Source organism: Pan paniscus, chromosome 10 (assembly GCF_029289425.2).
Source record: "Pan paniscus chromosome 10, NHGRI_mPanPan1-v2.0_pri, whole genome shotgun sequence".
Classification (NCBI taxonomy): domain Eukaryota; kingdom Metazoa; phylum Chordata; class Mammalia; order Primates; family Hominidae; genus Pan; species Pan paniscus.
In genome coordinates, this window is record NC_073259.2 from 12,037,354 (window position 1) to 12,055,481 (window position 18,128).

Sequence of the window (18,128 nt, forward strand, 5' to 3'; positions counted from 1 at the left end):
TTTAGTAGAGACGGGGTTTCACCATATTGGCCAGGCTGATCTCGAACTCCTGACCTCAGATGATCTGCCAGCCTCAGCCTCCCAAAGTGCGGGATTACAGGCGCGAGTCTTGTATTTCTTTTAAAATCAATCTCACACACACCCTTTTTTCTCCCTCTCCCTCACATATCCTGTTTTCTCTTTTTAGACATCGGACTATTAATTAGACATTGGACTATTTGGCTTAATTTTCTAATTATCTTTCTTATTTCCTGTCTCCATCTCTGCTGGTTCTTGTTCTTGGTGCCTTGTTCCTTATTTGTTTGGAATTTTTGACCACAATTTATTTTTCTTGGAACTGTATCTGTGGAAATTCCCCGAGGCCTAGATTAAAGATGAGTTCATCCAGAAAGGATCTGCATTGCTTCTGCTGGGTTCTTGGTGGTACTGTCAATCCAAAACCACTTTAAATTCTTGCCATTTTCTTTTTAGGATCAACAAAGAGTTCAGGCAGAAACACCACAGCCTGTGGTTATACATTCTCTGCAAATATTTCAAAGAAAAAAATAAAAGAACTCCAGCAGGCACCTGGGTTCCAGACAAACAACATTCCATGGAGTGCTCTGGGGCAATTTGGGTTCTAGTATATTCGTAATTCATTCTTAGATGAGGATATAGTCCTTTGGGGTTCTGACTTTATGGTAAGGACTTTCTATTAGATTTCCAACCTTGGGTAAGCCCTGGGCTTTATTTCCTGTGCCACAGTGGTAGCCTGTGAGGCTGCTACGCTCACATTAAACTTTATAGCAAATACCCTCAGAGCAAAATAGTCTTTGGGACTCAGCAACTTCCCCGGTTACTGGCTTTCACTTAGTTTTTCGTGTTTAAATAGTCTTTACTCTCAGGCCAACTCATAAATAGATTTTATCTATAGAAGAATAAAGAAGAATAAAATAGGAGGAATAACTATCTCATGCTTACTACTATATAGTTGCAGTAATCAAGACAGTGTGGTATTGGTGGGAGGACAGACACATAGATCGATGGCACCGATGAGAGAATGCAGAAATAGACCCCTACAAATATGCGCATCTGATTCTTTTTTTTTTTTTTTTTTTTTTTTTTTTTTTTTTTTTTTTTTGAGACAGAGTCTTGCTCTGTCGCCAGGCTGGAGTGCAGTCGTGCAATCTCGGCTCACTGCAACCTCTGCCTCCCAGGTTCAAGCGATTCTCCTGCCTCAGCCGACCAAGTAGCTGGGACTACAGGCGTGCGCCACCACGCCCAGCTAATTTTTTGTATTTTTAGTAGAGACGGGGTTTCACCGTGTTGGTCAGGATAGTCTGGATCCCTTGACCTCGTGATTCGACTGCCTCGGCCTCCCAAAGTGCTGGGATTGCAGGCATGAACCACCATGCCCGGCCTTCTGTATTTTTTAAGATTCCTATCTGGAGAGCCCCCAGCTCTGCGGCGGCTTCACCCGCGAGTCCCAAGGCAAGCGAGCGGCTGGGTCGCCCCCACCGGCCCCATGGCAGCCCCCGGGGCCCCAGCTGAGTACGGCTACATCCGGACCATCTTGGGCCAGCAGATCCTGGGACAACTGGACAGCTCCAGCCTGGCGCTGCCTTCTGAGGCCAAGCTGAAGCTGGCTGGGAGCAGCGGCCGCGGCAGCCAGTCTAGAGCCTGCGGATCCAGGAGCAGGTGCAGCAGATCCTCGCCCGGAAGGGCCGCAGCTCCGTGGGCAACGGAAATCTTCACCGAACCAGCAGTGTTCCTGAGTATGTCTACAACCTACACTTGGTTGAAAATGATTTTGTTGGAGGCCGTTCCCCTGTTCCTAAAACCTATTACATGCTAAAGGCTGGCACAACTGCCACTTATGAAGGTCGCTGGGGAAGAGGAACAGCACAGTACAGCTCCCAGAAGTCCGTGGAAGAAAGGTATTTGAGGCATCCTCTGAGGAGACTGGAGATTTCTCCTGACAGCAGCCCGGAGAGGGCTCACTACACGCACAGCGATTACCAGTACAGCCAGAGAAGCCAGGCTGGGCACACCCTGCACCACCAAGAAAGCAGGCGGGCCGCCTTCCTGGTGCCACCGAGATATGATCGTTCTGAGATCGTGGGGGTCCGCCGTACTGGCACCACAAGCAGGCAGCGCCACTTTGACACCACAGGCAGTACCAGCGTGGCTCTGTTAGTGACACCGTTTTTGACAGCATCCCTGCCAACCCGGCCCTGCTCACGTACCCCAGGCCAGGGACCAGCCGCAGCATGGGCAACCTCTTGGAGAAAGAGAACTACCTGAGGGCAGCGCTCACCGTCGGCCAGGTCAGGCCGCTGGTGCCCCTGCGGCCCCTCACTCAGAACAGGGCTTCCAGGTCCTCCTGGCACCGGAGCTCCTTCCACAGCACCCGCACACCGAGGAAAGCTGGGCCCAGTGTTGCCGTGGATTCCAGCGGGAGGAGAGCGCACTTGACCGTTGGCCAGGCGGCGGCAGGGGGAAGTGGGAATCTGCTCACCCAGAGAAGCACTGACTCCCAGCTGGGGAATGCAGACATGGAGATGACTCTGGAGCGAGCAGGGAGTATGCTCGATGCAGACCAGATGCCGCCGTCCAGGATTTCTGCCGCAGCCACTTTCATACAGCACGAGTGCTTCCAGAAATCTGAAGCTGGGAAGAGGGTTAACCAGTTTTGTGGCATCCCCAAGCTTCTGCAGCTCCTAAAAGTTCAGAATGAAGATGTTCAGCGAGCTGTGTGGGGGGCCTTGAGAAACTTACTATTTGAAGACAATGACAACAAATTGGAGGTGGCTGAACTAAATGGGGTAACTCGGCTGCTCCAGGTGCTGAAGCAAACCAGAGTCTTGGAGACTAAAAAACAACTAACAGGTTTGCTGTGGAATTTGTCATCTAATGACAAACTCAAGAATCTCATGATAACAGAAGCATTGCTTATGCTGACCGAGAATATAATCATCTCCTTTTCTGGATGGCCTGAAGGAGACTACCCAAAAGCGAATGGTTTGCTCGATTTTGACACAGTCTGCAACGCCACTGGATGTCTAAGAAACATGAGTGCTGCTGGCCCTGATGGGAGAAAAGCAATGAGAAGACGTGACCGACTCATTGACTCAGTGGTCCATTATGTCAGAGGAACCATTGCGGATTACCAGCCAGATGACAAGGCCATGGAGAATTGTGTGCACATTCTTCATAACCTCTCCTACCAGCTGGAGGTAGAGCTCCCAGAGAAATATTCCCAGAATATCTATATTCAAAACCCAAATGTCCAGACTAACAACAAAAGTATTGGATGTTTTGGCAGTCGAAGCAGGAAACTAAAACAGCAATACCAGGACATGCCGATGCCAGAGGAAAAGAGCAACCCCAAGGGCGTGGAGTGGCTGTGACACTCCATCGTGATAAGGATGTATCTGTCCTTGATCGCCAAGAGTGTCCCAAACTACACACAGGAAGCCTCCTTAGGCGCTCTCCAGAACCTCACAGCCGGAAGTGGACCAATGCCGACATCAGTGGCTCAGACAGTCGTCCAGAAGGAAAATGGCCTGCAGCACACCCGAAAGATGGTGCATGTCAGTGACCCAAGTGTGAAAAAGACAGCCAACTTGCTGCTGAGGAATCTGTCCCAGAATCTTTCTCTGCAGAATGAAATTGCCAAAGAAACTCTCCCCAGTTTGGTCTCCATCATTCCTGATACAGTCCCGAGTACTGACCTTCTCATTGAAACTACAGCCCCTGCCTGTTACATGTTGAACAACGTAATCCAAAACAGTTACCAGAGTGCACAGCACCTTCTAAATACCGGGGGCATCCAGAAAATTATGACCATCAGTGCAGGCGATGCCTATGCTTCCAACAAAGCAAGTAAAGCTGCTTCCATCCTCCTGTATTCTCTGTAGGCACACACGGAACTCCATCATGCCTACAAGAAGGCTCAGTTTAAGAAGACAGATTTTGTCAACAGCTGGACTGTCAAAGCCTACCACTCCCTTAAAGACTGAGGAAAATGATGACGTATTCTCAGCTGCAAAAAAATCCCAAAGGAAAACACCTATTTTTCTACTACCCAGCCCAAGAAACCTCAAAAGCATGCCTCGTTTCTATCATTTTCTATTTCCATGGTCCCCCGAATCCAGAAAACAAGTACAACATAATTTTATGAGTCTTCCAGAAGACTTTTGCAAGCTTGCCACCAGTAGATACTGGTCACAGGCTCTACAAATAGTGGTCTTTGTTATTAGGGCTTATGGTGCATGGCCTCCTGGAACCAAAATGTGAATTCATGTGGAATGGACTTTGATCCAATAAATAAGGAAAGAAGTTGTTGCATTACTGGGATTTTAAAAGCTTGATTTACATTTATATTCCTTTTCCAGTTCCCATGTTTTGTCACTCATGTGCACATTGCTTCACCATTGGGCCATGAGTATATTGTTCTGTAGTGTTGAAACAGAATGGAAATGACAAGAAATATCTGCAGTTATCCAGGAGAAAGTATAATGGCAAAATTATTTGTTTCTTTGTTTACTTTGTGCTCGTTTTTATCTCCTTAGGTTTTTTTCCTCTGATTTTTAAATAAACTTAAGAAATTTAGATTACAGAGTATGCATGACTGTAAGAAAAAGAAATTGAGAGGAAGTGATCATAGCAAATTAAAGAAACCTTTTTCTCCCAAAACTTAAAGTAAAATAAATAAAAATAAAAATAAATCTTTTCCACAGAGAAAGGCAACTGTGATTATAAAGTTTAACCTTCCCCCAAACACTGAATGAATGAGATTTTTGCTCCGGAAATACTTTACCTATAACAACACCATTAAATCCAAATCTCTTCTAAACAATGGCATTCCGTGTAATGCCTTTCCTGGACATTTTTTTTTTTTTTTTTAGACGGAGCTCAGGCTGGAGTGCAGTGGTGCAATCTTGGCTCACTGCAACCTCCGCCTCCCTGGTTCAAGTGATTCTCCTGCTTCAGCCTCCTGAGTAGCTGGGATTACAGGCATGCACCACCACGCCTGGCTAATTTTTTTGTATTTTTAGTAGAGACAGGGTTTCACCATGTTGGTCAGGCTGGTCTTGAACTCCTGACCTCGTGATCCGCCCGGCTCAGCCTCCCAAAGTGCTGGGATTATAGGTGTGAGCCACCGCGCCGGGCCTTCTGTATTTTTTAGGCCACTGCCCTGGACTAGTGGAAGAATGGACTCTAGTCTTCATCTGCAAGAGGAACTAAGGCCTTCTATCAGACTGCCTGGCCAGCCTGGGGCACTGAAAATACAGCTCATTTTAATGAGTTACATTATCAACCAGCTTTGCCCAGCATTTAAGAAATATCACAGGGCCACTAAATCTCATATGATCTTCTTCAAGCCATTATTTTAATTCAAGAAAACTCTAGAGAAAAAAGTGAAGAAGTCATGTTGAAGAAGATATAAGAATGTGTCAAGACCATCCAGAAATGATATGAGAAATACTGGTGTTTTAAAAGGTGACATCATCCAGTGAAATGAATCTATATTAAATGTTATTTTAACTGCATTATGATTAAAACCATTTATATAGAGTTAGTCTTCACAACTACTATTCTGTTATATTTTGTTTTTTTTTTTTTAATCTGACAACGTTTGTCATAAGTAAGATAAGGAAAAAAACTCTTCAACTCCTTTTGGCCAGAAAAGTGTAATAGAAAATAAATGTTGAATATGTACTTAAGTCTTTATTATATTTGAAACTTAAATTTTTTTTCAGTTTTAAAAGCTGAATGAAGATAGCTTAGGTAACTAACCTAGTTCAAAATGAAATTTAGATACCAATTTTTAAAATACTGGAGAGAATTTATATGTCTTTTTCCAGAGTTCTGATAATAAGCATTTGGAGTGCATTCATTCCTCCAGATAATAAATGTATGTTCAAGAACTTTTTGTGTTTTTTAAGACATTAATAGAGTCTTCAATAATATTAAATGCAAAAGGAGACAAAAAAAAAAAGATTCCTATCTGGACTGGGCACGGTGGCTCACGCTTGTAATCCCAGCACTTTGGAAGTCCGAGGTGGGCAGATCACGAGGTCAGGAGTTGGAGACCAGCCTGACCAACATGGTGAAACCCTGTCTCTACTAAAATACAAAAAATTAATCGGGCGTGGTGGCACGCACCTGTAGTCCCAGCTACTCGGGAGGCTGAGGCAGGGGAATCACTTGAACCCGGGAGGCGGAGGTTGCAGTGAGCCTAGATCATGTCATTGCACTCCAGCCTGGGGGACAGAGTGAGACTCCGTCTAAAAAAAAAAAAATTCCTGTCTGTTTTAGTCAATGACAATCAAATTATCTGTAAATAATCACAGTTTGATCTCTTCGCTTTCATTCCTCATATCTATTTTTTTTAAATAGCATTGAGTATTTCCATACTAAATTAAATTGCAGCAGTGATAGAGGCCATCGTAGGACAGGCCCAGTGGCTCACACCTGTAATCTCAGCAACTCAGGAAGCTGAGGCAAGGAGAATCATTTGAACCTAAGAGTTAGAGAACAGACTGGAAAACCTAGCAAGACCCCGTTTCTACAAAAAATAAATTAGCTGGGCATGGTAGTTTGTACTCATAGTCCCAGCTACTTGGGAGGCTGAGACAGGAGGATTGCTTGAGCCTAGGAATTCGAGGCTGCAGTGAGCTGTGATGGTACCACTGCATTCCAGCCTGAGTGACAGAGCAAGACCCCATTTCTTAAGACAAGCAAAAAAAGTCCAAAACTGAAGTACTACTAACATATGCAACAACATGGATAAACCTTGAAAACATTATGCTAAATGAAAGAAGCCAGTCACAAAAGACTGGAATATTGTTCCATCTATATGAAATGTCCAAATAGACAAATTCAGAGATGCATGCCTGTAATCCCAACACTGTGAGAGGCAGAGGTGGGAGGATCACTTGAGGTCAGGAGTTCGAGACCAGCCTGGCCAACATGACAAAACCCAGTCTCTACTAAAAATACAAAAATTAGCTGGGCATCGTGGCTCGTGCCTGTAATACTAGCTACTTGGGAGGCTGAGGCAGGAGAATTGCTTGAACCCAGGAGACAGAAGTTGCAGTGAGCCAAGATTGCACCTTTGCATTCTAGCTGGGCGAGAGTGAGACTCAGTCTCAAAAAAAAAAAAAAAAAAAGAAAGAGAAAGGAAATAGATTAGTTGGCCGGACACATTGGCTCATGGCTGTAATCCCAGCACTTTGGGAGGCCAAGACAGTCAGATCACTTGAGGTCAGGAGTTCAAGACCAGCCTGGTCAACATGGCGAAACCCTGTCCCTACTAAAAATACAAAAATTAGCTGGGCATGGTGGTGTGTGCCTGTAATCTCAGTTACTCAGCAGGCTGAGGCAGGAGAATCACTTGAACCTTGGGGGTAGAAGTTGCAGTGGGCAACAAAGCAAGATTTCATCTCAACAAAGAAGAAAAAAAAAGTACCTGGGGATGGGATAAGGGGTTGAAAAGGGGGAATGACTTGTAAGGGGTTTCTTTTGGGGTAAGGAAAATGTTCTGGAAGTGGAGGGCGGGGGCAGGTTTGGTAAGATATTGGTCAAAGGGCCTGGGCTGGGCACGGTGGTTCACATCTATAATCCCAGCACTTTAGGAGGCTGAGGCGGGCTGATCACGAGGTCAGGAGATCTAGACCATCCTGGCTAACATGGTGAAAGCCCGTCTCTACTAAAAATACAAAAAATTAGCCAAGCATGGTGGCACACGCCTGTAGTTCCAGCTGCTCAGGAGACTGAGGCAGGAGAATCACTTAAACCCGGGAAGCAGAGGTTGCAGTGAGCTAAGATCGCACCACTGCACTCCAGCCTGGGTGACAGAGTGAGACTCTGTCTCAAAAAATAAAAGACATTGGTCCAAGGATACAAAGTTTTGGTTAGACTTGGGAATAAGTTCAAGTGTCTATTGTACAACACAGTGACTATAGCTAATAACAATGTATTGTATACTTGAAAATTGCTGAGTAGATTTTAAGTGTTCTTATCAGAAAAAATGAAAAGTATGTGAGGTAATGAATTCTTTAATTAGTTTATTTTAGTCATTCTACAATGTATACATATTTTAAAACATCATGTATACCATCAATATATGTAATTTTTATTTAAAAATTTAAAAATAAATAACTTTTTAAATTTTTTGACATTAGGTAGTGGTGATGGTTGTACGACCTCATGAATATACTAAAAACCATTTGATTGTATACTAAATGAGTGAATTGTATGGCATGTTTATCATTTCTTAATTTTTAAAAGTGGAGTGGGAAACTTGAAGATTTGTTTCTAAATTACCTTTACTTTGTATAAATCAAATCAAAATGAAGAGAAAGTTATGTGACAAAAACAGCAATCCTCTTCTTCACCCCAGCCTACCCTCTAGACTAGCTTCCCAGAATCAGAGACTTTCACTTCTTTTAGCTATTTTTATTTATTTGTTTGTTTGTTTGTAGAGATGGGGGTCGTGCTGACTAGGCTGATTTCAAACTCCTGGGCTCAAGTGATCCTCTCTTCTCAGCCTCCCAAAGTGCTGGGATTATAGGCATGAGCCACCTTGCTAGGCCTAGCTGTTTTTTTCTGGTACTTATCATCATAATATGAAATAATATTATGATTTATCAGTGTGGTGGTTTTTTTTTTTTTTTTTTTTTTTTTTACACAGAGTCTCACTCTGTCACTCAAGCTTGAGTGCTGTGGTGCAATCATAGCTCACAACAGCCTCAACCTCCCTGGTCTCAGGTGATCCTCCCACTTCAGCCTCTCTCTTTTCTTTCTTTCTCTTTTTTTTTTTTTTTTTTTTGAGACAGAGTCTGGCTCTGTTGCCCAGGCTGGAGTGCAGTGGCGCAATCTCGGCTCACTGCAACCTCCGCCTCCCTGGTTCAAGCAATTCTCCTGCCTCAGCCTCCCAAGTAGCTGGGACTACAGGCACCCACCACCACGCCTGGCTAATTTTTTTGTATTTTTAGTAGAGACGAGGTTTCACCATGTTGGCCAGGCTGGTTTCAAACTCCTGACCTCATGATCTGCCCACCTCGGCCTCCCAAAGTGCTGGGATTACAGGTGTGAGCCACCGCGCCCACCCACACTTCAGCCTCTCGAGTAGCTGGGACTAGAGGCGCATCCCACCACACTAGACTAATTTTGTATTTTTTGTAGATCCAGTGTTTCGCCATATTGCCCAGGCTGGTCTCAAACTCCTGGGCTCAAGTGATCCTCCCGCCTCAGTCTCCCAAAGTACTGGCATTACAGGCGTGAGCCACCATGCCCGACCAGTTTATCAGATTTATTTATTTATTTATTTATTTATTTATTTATTTATTTTTGAGATGGAGTCTTGCTCTATTGCCTAGGCTGGAGTACGGTGGCATGATCTCAGCTCACTATAACCTCCGCCTCCTGGGTTCAAGCAATTCTCCTGCCTCACCCTCCCAAGTAGCTGGGATTACACGCATGCACCACCATGCCCAGCTAATTTTTGTATTTTTTAGTAGAGATGGGATTTTGCCATGTTGGCCAGGCTGGTCTTGAACTCCTGACCTTGGGTGATCCACCCGCCTCAGCCTCCCAAAGTGCTGGGATTACAGGCTTGAGCCACTGTACCCAGCCACTTTATCAGTTCTCTAGAAATCAATTAGATTCCTGTTATAAAAGATGAGGTTTTAGTTCTTTTTGATTATCTCATTTGATATTGTAAAAGGAATTTTAAAAAATGCAAATCTATAATTAAAACAAAACGAATGTTAAACTTGGAACAGAAGGAAATATCTTAACTTGGTAAAAGTTATATACTAGAGATTCATAACAAATATTTAATAGACATGTATTCCATTTAAGATTTAGAACAAGAAGAGGATGCCTTTTTTTTTTCTTTCTTTTCTTTTCTTTTTTTTTTTTTTTTTGAGACAGTCTCACTCTGTTGCCCAGGCTGGAGTGCAGTGGCACGATCTCAGCTCACTGCAAACTCTGCCTCCCGGCTTCAAGCGATTCTCCTGCCTCAGCCTCCTGAGTAGCTGGGATTACAGGCGCCTGCCACCACGCCCGGCTAATTTTTGGGTTTGTTGTTGTTGTTGTTTTGTTGTTTTTGAGATGGAGTCTCACTCTTGTCACCCAGGCTGGAGTGCAATGGCGCAATCTCGGCTCACTGCAACCTCCGCTTCCTGGGTTCAAGCGATTCTCCTGCCTCAGCCTCCCAAGTAACTGGGGATTAAAGGTGCCCGCCACCATGCCCAGCTAATTTTTGTATTTTTAGGAGAGATGGGCTTTCACCATGTTGGCCAGGCTGATCTCGATCTCCTGACCTCAAGTGATCCGCTCACCTCTGCCTCCCAAAGTGCTGTGATTACAGGTGTGAGCCACCACCCGTTTTTTTTGTTTTTTTTTTTGAGACAGAGTTTTGTTCTTGTTGCTGGCAGGGATTACAGGCGTGAGCCACCGTGCCTGGCCCAATTTTTTTTTTTTTTTTTTAGAGAGAGAGATAGGCTCTTGCTCTGTTTCCCAGGCTGGAGTGCACTGATGTGATCATAGTTCACTGCAGCCTTGAACTCCTGGGCCCAAGCCATCCTCCCACCTCAGCCTCTCAAGTAGCTAAGACGACAGGCACTCACCAGAACTACAGGTACTCACCAACCTACCCAGCTATTTTTTTCTTTTTATTTTTTAGAGGCAGGGTCTCACTATGTTGCCCAGGCTGGTCTCAAACTCCTGGCCTCAAGTGATCCTCCCCTCCCGCTTGGCCTCCAAAAGTGTTGGGATTACAGGTGTGAGCCACTACGCTGGCCAGTACCTCATTTTACAGCTTAATAATATTCCATTGTCAGTGTGCAGGAAGGAGTGTTAAAAAGAAAGTTAAAAAAATAATATTCCATATTCTGGTTGGGTGTGGTGGTTCACGCCTGTAATCCCAGCACTTTGGGAGGCCAAGGTAGGCGGATCACGAGGTCAGGAGATCGAGACCACCCTGGCTAACACGGTGAAACCCCGTCTGTACCAAAAATGCAAAAAATTAGCTGGGCGTGGTGGCAGGTGCCTGTAGTCCCAGCTACTCTGGAGGCTGAGGCAGGAGAGTGGTGTGAACCTGGGAGGCGGAGCTTGCAGTGAGCCGAGATCGGGCCACTGCACTCCAGCCTGGGCGACAGAGCGAGACTCTGTCTCAAATAATAATAATAATAATAATATTCCATATTCTATTGTATGGATAGACCACATTTTGTGTATCCATTCACCAGCTGACAGATATTTGGATTGTTTCTTCTTTTTAGCTATTATGAATAATGTTGCTAAGGAGATTTGTGTACAAGTATTTGTGTGGACATATGTTTTCAGTTTTCTTGGGTATAAACCTAGGAGTGGAATTACTGGGTCATGCGGTAACTCTACACTTAACTTTTTGTGGAACTGCCACTTTTCCAAAGTGGCTGCACCATTTTACTAAAGGCTAAATTTTTTTTTTTTGAGATGGAGTCTCACTCTGTCGCCCAGGCTGGAGTGCAGTGGTGCGATCTCAGCTCACTGCAAACTCTGCCTCCTGGGTTCACGCCATTCTCGCGCCTCAGCCTCCCAAGTAGCTGGGACTACAGGTGCCCGCCACCATGCCCGGCTAATTTTTTGTATTTTTAGTACAGACGGGGTTTCACCGTGTTAGCCAGGATGGTCTCGATCTCCTGACCTCGTGATCTGCCTGTCTCAGCCTCCCAAAGTGCTGGGATTACAGGCGTGAGCCACCGCGCCCGGCCCCCTAAAGGCTAAATTTTAATAATCATTACAATCTTCAGGATCTGACTCTTGCTTCCCATCTCTTTCCCTGTCTTTCACCACAAGCAGTAGCTCCACCAGTAAATACCACTCATAGCTTTCTCATGCACACCATGCTGTTTCTTGACTCTAGGCCTTTATTTCTGCTTCAACTGCCTGGAAAGCCTGCTAGCCTCCACTCCCTTAAGACAACTCAGTGGTCACCTCTTCTCTAAAGCCCTTCTCGTCCCCATTCCTGCTTCCTCAGGAAAAGATAGGTGTCTCTTCCTCTCCACACCTATACACATAGCTATTAACAAACTTTAAATGTCATGACATACTGGATTTCATAACTATGCTTCTTCATCTGCCTCTTGCACTGGGTGGAATTCTTTTTTCCTTTTTTTTTTTAAAGGCAGGATCTCGCTATGTTGCCCAGGCTAGAATGTAGTGGCCTGATCTCAGCTCACTGCCACCTCCACCTGCTGGGCTCAAGCCATCCTCCCCCTTCAGCCTCCTGAGTAGCTGGAATTACAGGCATGTGCCATCATGCCCAGCTAATTTGTTTTTTGTATTTTTTTAGTAGAGATGGGGTTTCACCACTTTGGCCAAGCTGGTCTTGAACTCCTGACCTCAAGTGATCTGCTCGCCTCGGCCTCCCAAAGTGCTGGGATTACAAGCATGAGCCACTGCTCCTGGCTTCAAGAGCTCATTCTAATGCCATCTTTTCAACAAATACCTTTTCTGATCATCCCCTCAGCAAAAAAACAAAAAACAAACAAAAAAAAAAACCTCTCATGCGACTCGCTTTCATTATCATATTTAAATTTACATTTTGTTTACATACACATCTCTTCTTTTTTTCTTTTTTCCAGTCTTACCCCTGTATAAACTGGATGAAGCTGCTGCCAATTTAACCAAGTGGGAATCCCAGTGCTAATTGTCTGCTGGATGGGATATCTTTATTGGAGCAGATTAACATAGCCTCACATTTGTGGTTTGTGACCACTGATTTAGCAAATACATTGTTTTTCTTTTTTCTTTTTCTTTTTCTTTTGAGACAGGGTCTTGCTTTGTTGCCTAGGCTGAAGTGCAGTGTCGCAAGCTCAGCTCACTGCAGCCTCGACCCCCAAGGCTCAAGCAATCCTTCCACCCAGCCTCCACAGCAGCTGGGACTACAGGCACATGCCACCAACGCCTGGCTAATTTTTTTTTTTTTTTTTTTTTTTTCCGTGGAGACAGCATTTTACCATGTTGCCCAGGCTGATCTCGAATTCCTGGGCTCAGCTGATCCTCTCGCCTCAACCTCCCAAAGTGTTGGGATTACAGGTGTGAGCCACTGCACCTGGCGAACATCCTTTTCTTTTTTGTTTTTTTCCTTTGAGACAGAGTTTCGCTCTTGGTGCCCAGGCTGGAGTACAATGGCACGATCTTGGCTCACTGCAACCTCCGCCTCCCGAGTTCAAGCGATTCTCCTGCCTCAGCCTCCTGAGTAGGTGGGATTACAAGCATGTGCCACCAGGCCCAGCTAATTTTGCATTTTTAGTAGTCAGGGTTTCTTCATGTTGGTCAGGCTGGTCTCGAACTCCTGACCTCAGGTGATCCGCCCACCTTGGCCTCCCAACGTGCTGGGATTACAGGCCTGAGCCAGCATGCCCAACCAACATTCTTTTCTAAAGCATGTTGGTCAGAAGCAGTCCACCACGGAGGGGATAAACAACAGTATACAGTCATGGTCTTTCATCAGGGCTATGTTAATTGTTCTCTGTCATGATGTAATCTAAAAAATGTGGACCATTTGCACATTCTGCAGAGTATCACATTGGTCCACCATCTTGTAACTTTACATCCTTCAGACGTCTTTTTTTTTTTTTTTTCTTTTTTTAAAGACAGAGTCTCCCTCTGTTGCCCAGGCTGAAGTGCATGGTGCAATCTCAGCTCACTGCAACCTGTCTGTCTCCCGGATTCAAGCGATTCTCCTGCCTCAGCCTCCCGAGTAGCTGGGATTACAGGCACACACCACTATACCTGGCTAATTTTTTTGTATTTTTAGTACAGACGGGGTTTCACCATGTTGGCCAGGATGGTCTTGATCTCCTGACCTCGTGATCCGCCCACCTAGGCCTTCCAAAGTGCTGGGATTACAGGTGTGAGCCACCGGACATCTTTTAAGTAGAATGAAGACTACTTAGAGGTAGGAACCAACCCTACCTTGGTGATTTTTGTTCCTCCAAATATCTTTGCACATAATAATTCAATATTTATTCAAAGAAAACGTTATATACTGTTTCATACCACAAACAAGATTGTTCTGTCCTTGAAAACAAGACCTTTTGTATCTTTGAATCAGGAAATATTCTATAAATGCCTATTGACCTATTAATTTCCTCTTCTCTAACAATCAGATACTCTACCAGGATATGTAGATATCTTCTTCAGGGCACCTTGCACTTAGCAGAGTCCCAAATATTTTATTTTCTCCACTCTAGCACCACCAAATCATGTAAAGTATACAGCCACTCACATTTCACATCAACCTCTCCATTCTCATGCATAGCTCCTTCCAGCCACCCCTCTGAAAACTGACTCTCCTAAACATTTCCGTAAGACCCAGGATCATGTTTTCATATATACCCATCAATCCATTTATCCAAAACCCACTTGTAATTTAACAAGTGCTTTTTATTTTTATTGAAGATGGGGTCTTGCTATGTTCCTAAGGCTGGCCTCTAACTCCTGGTTTCAAAGGATCCTCCCACCTCAGCCTGCAGAGTAGCTGGGATTATAAGTGTGCTCCAACCACCATGCCCCGCAACAAGTATTTATTAATCTAACTTCACTTTTATGGAGTTTTTGTTTTTTAAAATATAGAGATGGGGTCTTGCTATGTTGCCCAGGCTGGTCTTGAACTCCTGGCTTCAAGCAATCCTCATGCCTTGGCCTCCCAAAGTGTTGGGCTTACAGGTGTGAGCCACTGCACCCAGCCCTAACTTCACTTTTTTTTTTTTTTTTTTTTTTTTGAGACAGTCTCACCCCAGTTGCTCAGGCTGGAATGCAGTGGCATGATCTCAGCTCACTGCAGCCTCAAACTCCTGGGCTCAGGTGATCTTCCCACCTCAGCCTCTTGTGTAGCTGGGACTGCAGGCACGCAGAACCATGAGTAGCTGGAACTACAGGCATGCAGAACCATGCCCAGCTAAGTTTTTGTTTTTTTTTGTTTTTTTTTTTTTTTTGAGACAGAGTCTTGCTCTGTTGCTCAGGCTGGAGTGCAGTGGCACGATCTCGGCTCACTGCAAGCTCCACCTCCCAGGTTCAAGTGATTCTCCTGCCTCAGACACCTGAGTAGCTGGGACTACAGGCGTCCGCCACCACTCCTGGCTAATTTTTTTGTTTGTTTTTGTATTTTCAGTAGAGACAGGGCTGTGTTAGCCAGGATAGTCTCGATCTCCTGAGCTCGTGGTCCGCCCCCCTCTGCCTCCCAAGGTGCTGGGATTACAGGCAGGAGCCACCGCACCCGGCAACTTTATTTTTAGTAGAGACGGAGTTTCACCATGTCGCCCAGACCAGTCTCAAATTCCTGTCTCCAAGCAATCCTCCCACCTCAGCCTCCCAAAATGCTGGGATTACATGTGGGCACCATTCTGCCCAGCTGTAATTTTTAAAAATTATTATTAAAAAAGAACAAAACACATAGATGCCCTAGACTCAATTCAGCTCTACTGATCAATCTTTAGGGGTTAGGACTAGGCTTTTGAAATGTTAAAACACCCAGAAAACTGATGACCAGTCAGGCTTAGTATCCCCCATCTCTACCATTCATATGGTACTTAATGTTTCATATTTAAATGGAAAGGACACCTCACACTTTTTTGTTTTTCCTATAGTTCCTACTCAGAGAATATGCCTAATAAATATTTTATGAGAGTAGTACAGAAGTATGACTCCATTTTTCTCTTATATTTCATTTCAGTGTGGAAGGCTCTTTAGAAACACTATTAACATAACAGCATTATGTCAAAAAGCGCCAATAACATTCTCACCAACTTTTCTTTTTAAAGGCATTAGGTGTAGCTAGACTGTAAAAGGCAAGTGGTGTGAAGCCCAAACCTAAGATCCTAAGATCTAGGATGAGTCAAGACTTCATAGTCTACATGAGTGAGTAGAGGCAGCATCTAGAGGAAAACAAAAGTATGTGGCTATCAAATTCCAAAGAAGCCCCATTTTATTACAGAGAAAATACAAAGCCGTTTCCTCACAGGGAAAAGTACAGTTTCCCTTCTCCAGGGTGACAGATGAGCCTTTTCCGAAGTTCTCAGCTTTCTCTTCTATCGAAACTTCCCATGTCGGTTAAAGTGTTTGTAGAGATAGCGGATGCGTTTATTAAGGTTGTGCAGGTCATCAGCGAACATTCTACTTCCAACCATTTTCCTCTTTCGGATACAACGTTGCAATTCATTCCCTTTCCAACCTCGAAGCCATATGGGCCCCCTGATCAGTTCTTTGGGGTGCTTTTCAAAGTTTCCTGTGTAATGTGAGAGAACACATTAGATCCAAGACAAGAGAACTCATCCTACACCAGCTAAGCTTTCAACCCACGGTTGCATCTTGCTGAGCAGCACCTACAGACAAGGCACATTACAGTACAGAACAATAGCACAGACTCTGGAGCCAGACTGCTTGGGGTTAAAATTCTGATGCTGCCATTTATTAACTTTGGAAAAATCGTTTATTTTTACTTATGAAGTAAAAATTATACGAGGGCACTCAGAACAGTGCCAAACACAATGTAAACAGCTACATAAGTGTTTGCTCTTACTATTGAGCACAGTACCACTCTCTACACAGGAGGAAAAGATAGTCGTTACAGCGTAATTGCCATTCTGAAATTGTGTACCACGTCGAAGGTCAAGTCTTACCCAGGATCCCGATGTTGTCATATACTCCGAACATGGCCCTTTTCTCGTTCCAACGATCAACCACTTTGGGGGGCGGGAGAGTGAGCCTTATACCGATCAATCTAGGCACACCTGGGGATGGCGAAGGGAGGGAATTAATCTGAGCCGCCTATTATACTACGAAGCAGTTATCGGGGTGTCTACATCAGCCACTTACCAAGAGAGAAGCTTCTGCACGCCAGAGGCACCCAGTCCCACAGGCGCCTACCTGCCCCGGATAAGAGGTTCCCTGCCATTTCTCTAGTCTCCCCCCTTCAACAGCACACCAAATAAGCCCAAGAAGATGACAGGAACCGTCCCCGCCAACTTCACACGAGTACTAAGGCGAAGGCAGCCATCTTGGGCCTTACCCAGGCAGCTGTGGGCGCACCGCCCACCTACGCCCCATCCGCAACAGCCACAAGCCCCGCCCCCCGGGTTCCAGCCGGAAGGGCCTCTACCACCCTTCCCGCCTCAGTGCTTCCGGTCCGCCTGCCGGAAGTTTTGGAGCGCCGGACAAGCTGAGGTCCGCGACTCGTCGCTAAGATTCCCCAAAACTGAGATTTCAAGAAAATTCACCCTTTCCGCTTTCTTTGGCGTCCTTCAACCGTGAAGGAAATGAAGGTTGAGAACCTGCAACCCGCTTCCAAAGACCAAGCCCTTTCTCTGTGCCTCACAACAGTCTTGCGCTGTAGCTGTTTTTATTACCCCTATTTTACTACTGGGGAGGAGATTTGAGGTCCTGAAAGTGAAGTGACTTGCTGGACATCACTTAGCAGAGGAGATGGCGAAACCTGGATTAGAGGCGATGCCTTCTAACTCCCAGCGTGGACTTGCCTCCTTTCCTGGGGGTGACTGAATGCCCAGCCAGGGACGCGACGTCTCTGGCCAGCAGAAATACGGCCTCCTCCCCGCCGACTGGGCAAAGGGGGACCTTGCGGCCAAGGAGGGATTCGCAGGCGGGCCGGGGGTGGGAGCGGGGGCCGGAGCCGGAGCCTTGGCCCGCCCCTGGGCGGCGCTGTGATTGGCCGGCCGCTCCGGCGGGCGTCGCGATTGGCCCTCCTGCAGCCGTTGAGATTTGAACTCGGTATTTGTGGCTTTGCCCGCGCGTTGCCAGACTCAGAGGCGGCCCTTTGCCTCTGCCTGCCGGGGATTGGCCGGATTCTCCGCCGACTTGAAAACTGCCTTGCTAATTGGTGCGTGTTGTGCACGCGTGTTTTTTCCTTTTCATTTCAGCCTGACTGCCGGAATCAGAGCCGCGGGTGAGATCCCCAGGTAAGATGTGGTGTTGCAGGTCGTAAAAGAGTAGGAAAGTCGAGTACATGGCAGTGTGACCCAGTCTTGGGCAAAATACAATAGGCCTAGTAGGTATATCCCTGGGGCGCGATGTGGGAGAAACTGTAAGTCTGACAGATCCGCAACGGAAGTTGTTAAGCAAATCGCTTA

The 18,128-nt window shown here is 45.5% G+C and overlaps 3 protein-coding genes across 3 annotated transcripts in view; 2 read left to right on the forward strand and 1 right to left on the reverse strand.

Annotated features, from left to right (window-relative positions):
• The first annotated feature begins 600 nt into the window (after nucleotides 1-600).
• On the forward strand, nucleotides 601-4,001 carry LOC100980070 (plakophilin-2-like). Its single transcript, XM_034934994.3, is given in 2 exon segments — nucleotides 601-2,143; nucleotides 2,146-4,001. Coding segments are annotated over 2 exon segments (2,172 nt in total). The 5' UTR covers nucleotides 601-1,827.
• Nucleotides 4,002-15,952: 11,951 nt separating this feature from the next.
• On the reverse strand, nucleotides 15,953-17,074 carry MRPL51 (mitochondrial ribosomal protein L51). Its single transcript, XM_003820310.6, has 3 exons — nucleotides 16,861-17,074; nucleotides 16,665-16,775; nucleotides 15,953-16,270 (listed from the first exon to the last, which is right to left on the reverse strand). Exons 1-3 carry the CDS (start codon nucleotides 16,937-16,939, stop codon nucleotides 16,074-16,076), a joined length of 387 nt encoding a protein of 128 aa, XP_003820358.1. The 5' UTR covers nucleotides 16,940-17,074; the 3' UTR covers nucleotides 15,953-16,073.
• A 576-nt stretch (nucleotides 17,075-17,650) lies between these two features.
• The window catches only part of NCAPD2 (non-SMC condensin I complex subunit D2), a 38,706-nt gene continuing 38,228 nt past the window's right edge, over nucleotides 17,651-18,128 (forward strand). Inside the window, exon 1 of the mRNA XM_003820303.5 lies at nucleotides 17,651-17,957. The gene's annotated coding sequence lies outside the window, so the exon portion shown is untranslated. The remainder of the gene's footprint in view (nucleotides 17,958-18,128) is intronic.

Bases quoted from the DNA above. Each gene is read 5' to 3' on its own strand.
- MRPL51 (XM_003820310.6), bottom strand. From the start codon at position 16,939: ATGGCAGGGAACCTCTTATCCGGGGCAGGTAGGCGCCTGTGGGACTGG. The intron at 16,776-16,860 runs GTAAGTGGCTGA...CGCCATCCCCAG, and splicing joins GTGCAGAAGCTTCTCTCTTG to GTGTGCCTAGATTGATCGGT. The intron at 16,271-16,664 runs GTAAGACTTGAC...CACATTACACAG, and splicing joins TGACAACATCGGGATCCTGG to GAAACTTTGAAAAGCACCCC.